This window comes from Nicrophorus vespilloides, unplaced genomic scaffold (genome assembly GCF_001412225.1).
Source record: "Nicrophorus vespilloides isolate i.1.1-1 unplaced genomic scaffold, Nicve_v1.0, whole genome shotgun sequence".
Taxonomy (NCBI): domain Eukaryota; kingdom Metazoa; phylum Arthropoda; class Insecta; order Coleoptera; family Silphidae; genus Nicrophorus; species Nicrophorus vespilloides.
This window is the reverse complement of record NW_017095964.1, coordinates 8,080-17,543: the sequence shown is the minus strand read 5'-3', so window position 1 is coordinate 17,543 and position 9,464 is coordinate 8,080. Positions and strand designations below refer to the sequence as shown.

The 9,464-nt window shown below is 31.2% G+C and overlaps 1 protein-coding gene across 1 annotated transcript in view; it reads right to left on the bottom strand.

Moving 5' to 3' along the window:
• The window catches only part of LOC108569003 (extracellular serine/threonine protein CG31145), a gene marked incomplete at its 5' end in the record, with an annotated part of 19,440 nt that overhangs the window by 9,800 nt on the left and 176 nt on the right, over positions 1–9,464 (bottom strand). The window contains 3 exons of the mRNA XM_017930378.1: positions 7,338–7,478; positions 7,554–7,747; positions 9,279–9,464. The exon at positions 9,279–9,464 is cut by the window's right edge and continues 176 nt beyond it. Of these exons, the coding sequence (XP_017785867.1) occupies positions 7,338–7,478; positions 7,554–7,747; positions 9,279–9,464 (521 nt within the window). The remainder of the gene's footprint in view (positions 1–7,337; positions 7,479–7,553; positions 7,748–9,278) is intronic.

Below are 9,464 nucleotides of genomic sequence, written 5' to 3'. Positions count from 1 at the left end.
TCATTGATTTTGTAATGTTTCTTTTGATACACTTTACAAGTTTTAGAATTGCCATAAACTTAACTGAAGAAAAACGTTATTTTCTTTTCTTTTCTGTTCTATTCATTTCCGAAAGCGGGTATTTGCAAACTTCGTATCAATTTCGTGTATCAAATGTTGCCGGCGTTTTCGAAATCTTCCCATCCATATTTTATTTATAGAGCTTCTCCCAGAGAACGTGCGTCTTCACGAAGCGTCGCGACGCTTCATCCCTTCCCTTCCCTCCCCCAAACAAAAACGGATCGCGTGTCTCACGCTCTCTTCTTAACCTCCACCTCCTGATCCTCATCCTCACCCCCCACAATCCCGAAGACGTTTTCCATACACACCACATTCATCGCTTTTCATCCAGATACCATCTGCATATTCGCTCTCACACACAGATGGAAAAACAGGTAATTTTGCGATCTCCGATCAATCTTTATCAAATGGGTCATTTTGACCCATATATAGTAGTCGTGTTTTATCTATGTGTCCGTAGTAGTTTAGTGTTTATATTTATATTAAGTCAATAAGTAATTCATTTAATTCCATTTAGTTTACGTAATTTTTCTACTCGACTTTTTCGATTGGATTTTTTTACATTTTATGGAGTCGGCGTATGAATCCGTGTGCACTGAAACACTTTAACTATACTATTATTAATGAATATTAAGCATTTTCTTTGAAATTGTAAATTAATCGTGGATCTTGTAGTATTTTCTAGTGCATTATTGTAGATGGTATTTTGGGTCAAATTGACCCGTTTATTCTAAATACGTTCTTGAAATATCATCAATCTTTATCAAATGGGTCATTTTGACCCATATATAGTAGTCGTGTTTTATCTATGTGTCCGTAGTAGTTAACTGTTTATATTTATATTAAGTCAATAAGTAATTCATTTAATTCCATTTAGGTTACGTAATTTTTCTACTCGACTTTTTCGATAGGATTTTTTTACATTTTATTACATTTTATGAATATTAAGCATTTTCTTTGAAATTTCATTGATTTTGTAATGTTTCTTTTGATACACTTTACAAGTTTTAGAATTGCCATAAACCTAACCGAAGCAAAACGTTATTTTCTTTTCTTTTCTTTTCTGTTCTATTCATTTCCGAAAGCGGGTATTTGCAAACTTCGTATCAATTTCGTGTATCAAATGTTGCCGGCGTTTTCGAAATCTTCCCATCCATATTTTATTTATAGAGCTTCTCCCAGAGAACGTGCGTCTTCACGAAGCGTCGCGACGCTTCATCCCTTCCATTCCCTCCCCCAAACAAAAACGGATCGCGTGTCTCACGCTCTCTTCTTAACCTCCACCTCCTGATCCTCATCCTCACCCCCCACAATCCCGAAGACGTTTTCCATACACACCACATTCATCGCTTTTCATCCAGATACCATCTGCATATTCGCTCTCACACACAGATGGAAAAACAGGTAATTTTGCGATCTCCGTGAAAAGTATACAAGAAAAACCTGCAAATCTTACAGATTCGTTTTCTGTTTTCAATTGATTTCCACCCTCAGCACTTTCCGATTTAATTACACTTCGAAATTACATGATATAGGTGATATTATTGCTTTTTAATTACAAGTTTCCTTGACTGTTTTCGCCTTTTCCAAATTTTCCAAACCCTCGTTATATTACTATTACTTCAATATTTTTGCTTGTTCTCGCCTAATTTTTATCTATTATTATAATGCACATGTTCAATTAAAACACAGGTGTTCATGCAGATGTTCATGCAGGTGTTCACGCAGATGTTCACGCAGGTGTTCATGCAGGTGTTCACGCAGGTGTTCATGCACCTGTTCACGCAGGTGTTCATGCACTTGTTCACGCAGGTGTTCATGCAGGTGTTCAATTAAAACGCATTAACGTAAAGTTTGGAAACCACCGCCTTAGATAAATCAAAACCAGAAAGATTTATTTAAATTTTAATAAGACCAAATGGCTTTTTCTGTAATTCAATTTCCTCTTTCTCTATCTTCATCTCCTGATGTTAATATACATATTTAATAGTCGTTTTATCCTTTAATTAAGCACTTTCATTCTACTCCTTCACTTTATACTCCTTCTACATATTTTATTCCCTTGTAACGCTTTTTTTTTTCCTGCGATCCGCTTCACCAGATTACGGTGCGATTACGTTGTCATCGGCTGAGCACGGCCTGATCGAATGCGGCGATTACCTCGACTCCTTCTTGTATCATTTAGATAATGGACGAGAGAATGAGAGAGAGGGAGGAAGGAGATTATCGTCGGCTTTCCGTTACCCGACGTTAATCCACCGATTCGCACCTTCGAAATGCCTCCGAAAAGCGTGAATTTATATAACGAGGGTAAAAATGAAAACACATTGCAAATAAACATTATTCGCATAATATTAAGATTAGGATCTAAATCTGAATACTTATAACACTGAAATTCTTAATAATTATCTATGTCATCGATGTTTTGTAAAGAGGATGAATCAATAATTGAGAAGAGACATGAAATTACAAGAAATAATATAAATGTTTGCATGGAGGAAACGCTTCCAATTAGGAGACTTCTGAATTGCATAACCGATATCTAGATGTGTACTTGGAATGGCTTAATTGGCGGATGCATTTTGGGGGGTTGGATGGAGGTAGAGGATGTGGGATGAGGAAGTCCCTTTGAGAGATCGAGAATACACACGTGCAGATCGACAGACAAACATAGTTCTGCACGAAGCGCGGCGCACTCGAAAACCTAATGGCAACAAGGCGAACGCGTCAACCCCCAATATCTGAGCCACTTAATTAACCGACAAAACACCCTCTCTCTCTCTCTGTAGACTGGCGGTGTTTCGATCTCCCCCATGGCAAAACTGAGTTACGGCCGTTTATCTGAAACGATGTTCCGACGCTTCAGAAATTCATTGGATTATCCGAAATATATCGATGGATCAAAATTGATTACAATTGTATGAATTACGTACTTTCTTTTACAAATGTAACTAAAAAATAATCTATAATGTTTAAGAAATAAGTTACTTTGCTAATATCTCAATATAATCTTAACTGTTTTCTTTTTAATTGAAAATGAAAGTCTTCAAAAGCATTAGTTTATACCAAAAGAAATAAAATTATCTAATTTATTGGGAACAGTTTAAGTATTTGTGAAACAAGTTATGAGTTTAATGGAAATCATATAGTTTATGTGCAAGTTACTTGGCAAATTTAATGTAGTAAAGAAAATTATGCATTGGGAAAAGTTTAAGTATTTGTGAAACATGTTATGATTTTCATGGAAATCATATAGTTTTTGACAAGTTACTTGGCAAATTTAATGTAGTAAACAAAATTATGCATTGGGAAAAGTTTAAGTATTTGTGAAACAAGTTATGATTTTCATTGAAATCATATAGTTTTTGGCAAGTTACTTGACAAATTTAATGTAGTAAACAAAATTATGCATTGGGAAAAGTTTCAGTATTTGTGAAACAAGTTATGATTTTCATGGAAATCATATAGTTTTTGGCAAGTTACATTGGGTAAAGTTCAAGTATTTGTGAAAGAAATTATGATTATTGTAAAATACACATATTTTGTAGTACTTGACAAGTTATTTGGCAAATATCAAGCAGTAAATAAAATTGTCTTATTAATTGACAAAAGTTCAAGTATTTCTGAAATCAGTGACGATTAATATAGAAACAAATTAGTTTGTAAAAAAAATGTCTTATCTGTTGACAAAAGTTCAAGTATTTGTGAAACAAGTTATGATTTTCATTGAAAATCATATAGTTTTTGACAAGTTACTTGGCAAATTTAATGTAGTAAACAAAATTATGCATTGGGAAAAGTTTAAGTATTTGTGAAACAAGTTATGATTTTCATGGAAATCATATAGTTTATGTGCAAGTTACTTGACAAATTTAATGTAGTAAAGAAAATTATGCATTAGGAAAAGTTTCAGTATTTGTGAAAGAAATTATGATTATTGTAAAATTCACATATTTTGTAGTACTTGACAAGTTATTTGGCAAATATCAAGCAGTAAATAAAATTGTCTTATCTATTGACAAAAATTCAAGTATTTGTGAATAAAATTATGATGATCACCAAGACTTTACAATAATTAACAAGTAACTTGGAAAATATCGAGTATTTGTAAAACAAGTTATGATTATTATGGAGACCACATAGTTTGTAATACTTGACAAGTTACTTGGCAAATACCAAGTAGTAAATAAATTGTAATTTATTATTCATAAAAGTTTAAGTATTTGTGAAACAACTTATGATTTTCATAATATCATAGTTTATAATAGTAGACAAGTTACTTGGAAAGTAGCAACAATTCTGTATTGAGGATGTCGTTTGAAAAAAAAAAATAGTTGGTAATACGATGACAGAAATATGACAATTGAACGTATACCAACTTATAATAACTATGTTTAGGATAAATTGATCAATTTGAAATCAGTTTACAATTATGAAATATTTCTCTTTTTTTATACGCGCGTTGCTGTTACTTCATTCCTTTCGACTTTCTCGAGTTGGTCGGACATTCGTCGGGCAATTTATCCGGGCGGAGGGCAAAAGATTTACAATCGCAGCGAGCGCACAAAAACAGTCTGTTTCCTTGCGCATTTTTTAATCCCGGAGAAGATGAGCTCGGAATTGGACTCTCTCTTCCTACTTCTACTTCTACACATCCTCATCGTACTTTTCCATGTGGTACATGTTATAAACACACACACACATTGGGATGAAAAAGGGTGGATAAAAGGAAGAGGAGGGTGGGTGGCTGAGGCGTTGTCTCGACGCCGCATGCATTAGTCAGGAGGGCAGATTGGCTGCTGGAATATGCACGGCCCTATCAATATTAATACTTTATCTCAGGTAAAGATTCCCACGTCCTCCAGACACATCCAGCAAAAAGCCATCCAGACGAGCAGGGAAATGCTGCGCATAAAACGATCAGTCAATGCACCCCCTCTAAACTGGAGATTTTACACGCAACAAAATTAGTACAGAAGAATACCAGAAGACTTAATTAACTGCAACGCAAACTTAACTACTACAGTCTACTAATTTAGTCTATATAGTCTATTGGATAATCTTTTATTATTTATATATACTTATTTATTGAGAAAAGTACAAATAATTGTGAAACAAGTGTCAGTTATGAAAACGACATAGTTTGTAGTACTTGATAAGTTACTTTTATAATATCAATTACTAAATAAAATTGTCTTATTTATTAAGAAATGTTCAAGTATATCTGAAACATGTCATAAAAACCATTTAGTTTATAATTCTTGACAATTTACTTGACAAATATCAATTAGTAAATACAACTGTCCTATTTATTGAGAAAACTTTAAAGTATTGATGAAACTAGAGTTATGATTTTCATGGAAACCATTAAATTTGTAGTACTTGACAAGTTACTTGGAATATATCAATTAGTCAATAAAATTGTCTTATTTTTTAAGAAATGTTGAAGTATATCTGAAACAAGTTATGATTTGTGAAAAAAGTTATATATTTTTTCATAAAAACCATTTAATTTGTAATTCTTGACAATTTACTTGAAAAATATCAAGTAGTAAATACAACTGTCCTATTTATTGAGAAAACTTTAAGTGTTGATGAAGCTAGAGTTATGATTTTCATGGAAACCATTAAGTTTGTAGTACTTGACAAGTTACTTGTAAAATATCAATTACTAAATAAAATTGTCTTATTTATTAAGAAATGTTCAAGTATATCTGAAACATGTCATAAAAACCATTTAGTTTGTAATTCTTGACAATTTACTCGGCAAATATCAAGTAGTAAATACAACTGTCTTATTTATTGAGAAAACTTTAAATATTGATGAAGCTAGAGTTATGATTTTCATGGAAACCATTTAGTTTGTAGTACTTGACAAGTTACTTGTAAAATATCAATTACTANNNNAATTGTCTTATTTATTAAGAAATGTTCAAGTATATCTGAAACATGTCATAAAAACCATATAGTTTGTAATTCACAATTTACTTGGCAAATATCAATTAGTAAATACAACTGTCCTATTTATTGCGAAAACTTTAAGTATTGATGAAGCTAGTTATGATTTTCATGGAAACCATTAAGTTTGTAATACTTGACAAGTTACTTGGCAAATATCAAGTAGTAAATACAACTTTCTTATTATCAAATATTTTTAAGCAAGTTATGATTATTATGAAGAGCACATAACAAAAATAAAAATATTTTACAATTTTTTCTATCAAATTTTTTATAAATTGTAACAATTTCAGACAATTTTGTATATTTTCATCAAACTTTAGCAATAAAATGATCTTCTATTATATAAATTTGTATACATTTCTCATTGTGAAAACTTCACATTTTCGTTTTCTCATAATTTTTATTAAAAATTAATAGATTTTTTATAATAAAACTTTTCACAAATTCAATTCCTTCATTTCTTCAAGAAAATTAAACATATTAATCATAAAATAAATTTGGAATAACCATATAAAATAATGATTTGCATGTGAATATAATTATGTTCAAAATATTTGCATTATCGATATTAAACGTTAATTAAAGTGTTGATTAAATAAAACCGAGTTTATATATGAAAGTGGACGCGTCGTGTAATTCGTATTAAAACAAATATATTTCTTTGTTAGTTAATTTACGTTTGTTAATTTTGTTCAGCAATTATTTTGAATATTATGAAAATATTATCATACTCAAAAAAAATATATTGAATTTGTGCTTAATTCATTAATTATTTGTTTATTTATGATTTTTTGCAAAAAAAAATAAACGAAATTATAAAATGGAAATAGTTAAAAACAATAAAACTTTAGAATAATCAAGAGCTCTAATGAGAACGTAATTAACGCTCAAAACAATTGCAATATTTCCCCATTCTTGTTTCTATATACTTTTTTTTTTACTAGCAATTGAAACTCGGTCCGTCGCCCACTTTTCTCCGAAAGTCCTGAATTTTAACTTTTACGAGCGCGAACCGAAAAATTAATTAAAATCGTACGCATTGGCTGCTTCAAAGACGCAAAAACTTTCCTCGAACTTTGCTTATGTAATTTCAACGTTTCGCTCGTATTAATTTCAATGATCGAATAAAATTTGTTTCTTAAAAACTTGCACAGTTCTAATTGTTAAGATATAAACAAAAAAAAAAGGCATAATCTCTTATGTTTTTGTTAGAAGATTGTCATGGAAACTGGCTAACAACTATTAACAATAGAATTGATGCGTCTATTCATTTATGAAATTGATAATCATAAGGAAATGAAAAAAATTGTACTCACTTGAGCAGAGTTTGAAGAGTGGATTGGCGGATCATGCAGCATTGAAGTAGAGGTGCCAGAATGGAGAGTTCGTCGTGGAAGGGTTTCCCGAATCCTCGGCCGTGGTCCAGGTGAAGGGTGAATGTGTCGTTTCCGAATTCCCTGTAAAACCAAAGAGAAAAAAAAAACAACAAACGGTTAACGAAATTTCAATGAAGAGCTTGCACACGAACGAACCTGAAGGTTTCGTAATGATGTCTGTCCATGTTTCCGGTAAGGAAATCGAAGACGGACATGTCCATGAGGTCGTGCAATCTCCTACCCTTGTCGTAGGGCGGAATCTCCCTCACTAGAGCGCAGTAGTTAGACTCAGTCTCCCATTGAGCCTTCCTGCGTTTGTGGTAAGAACGACGCCACGGATGTCTCCATACCTATTCAAAAACAAATACAAAATTAGTTAATTACATGTAAAAAAATCTGTTCTAATTAGTCTAGAATTTTCAGTGTTTCAGCGATTAAGTTGAGCGACGTAATTTACAAAGAAAGAAAACATTTTTTTGATACAAATATACTAAAATTGAATATGATTTTTTTTGGAAAAATGTCTCTGCAAATTTGACTAGAATCGTATGTGTGTTCGGATTAAAGTTGAGAGATGTAGGTTTGAATGGGAGAAAACATTTGTCTGGTTTGGAGGGAGAATGATGTAAACTGCACGCGACAAAAATATCTGCGTTTATTATAAAATATTCACAAGGCATAAATTTAAGTGGAAAATCTGCAGGCGCTCCATCAGTTCTCCGAGAGAGCAATTTGGAAAGACGGATATCTCTCAAGAATACACAAAAAAAATACAAGAGTTTTAGAAGAGACAGTTTAAAATAAGCTTTGCATCAAAATTTTTGTTTTGTTTTTATGATGAATGCTCCTACTTACAAGTATTACTTTTCCAATTTTTGTTTCGTTTCTTAATAAAACTGCAAAACTTGATTATAGCTTCTTAATGACTAAATGATTCTTTAACTAATGGTATAGAAATCAATAGGAAATGTTGAATAATTATCTTTTTAAATTTGTTTTGACACAATTTTTCAATTATTTCCAAGTTATCGTTTTTTGTTTAATTATTTTTAAAAGAGCACTCGATTCCTCAACTATTCATATACAAAATGTAATGAAATATTAAGTAATTATCAATTAATTAACCCGTTTTATCTATGTTTTATATTACAATTAATTTTCACAACTTTTCGATGTTTTTTTCTCATTTTTATTTTTAATTAGTGTTAATTATTAAGAATATTTCAACTATAAATATATTTTTTTTTATTTAAACGCATTTTCACGATTATTTTTGAATATTTTCAAAATATTTTTCAATAAAATTAGAAAACTTTCTCAATGTTTTATTATTCCTACCAAAATTCCTGAATTCTCATCTATAGATTCATTCCAAAAATTACATAATTATCTACATATTCCTACAATCTATTCATTATTTCCTCTATTCAATACATATTTACAATAGAAATGTTAAAATTTACGTAATTTAATTAATCATTATAAAACTTTATTTAAATTTTACAGGAAACAATTACGTTTTTTTTGTTAGAAGATTTTCATGGAAATTGGCTAATTTTTTCGAAATGAAAATTAATTTTCAAGAACTTTTATTAATTTTGTTAATTATAATTAAAGTGAATGTAACGGGTTTGCATCATATTCATATTCGACTGTTAATTAATATATAATGGAAAAATGTGTCCTGTTTTCGTATTGATTGAAATTACGTTGAGTTAAATTAATGTATTTTCATTTTGACTCACACAAATTATTTACGTTGTGAAATTATTGATTTTATGGCGGATTCACCAGTGTTACAACGTACATAATTCGACTATGAATACATTACATTGTAACTCATAGAATTTTGATTATATAATTATTTGTTCTTGTACTTACTTTTCTTGGAGCCAAATCGGCGGAGGGTAGGAAAGCAGCGAAGCTGCCTTCGAGGACGTCGGGGTTACCGCAGATTGCGTGCGAGGTGTCGCAGTAGTAGCTGCATTTACCGTGGAAGCAGAGATTCTCCGAAGGCGACACGAAGAACGTCTTCAGAAGTTCACCATCGGCTTGCTGATAGAGCTC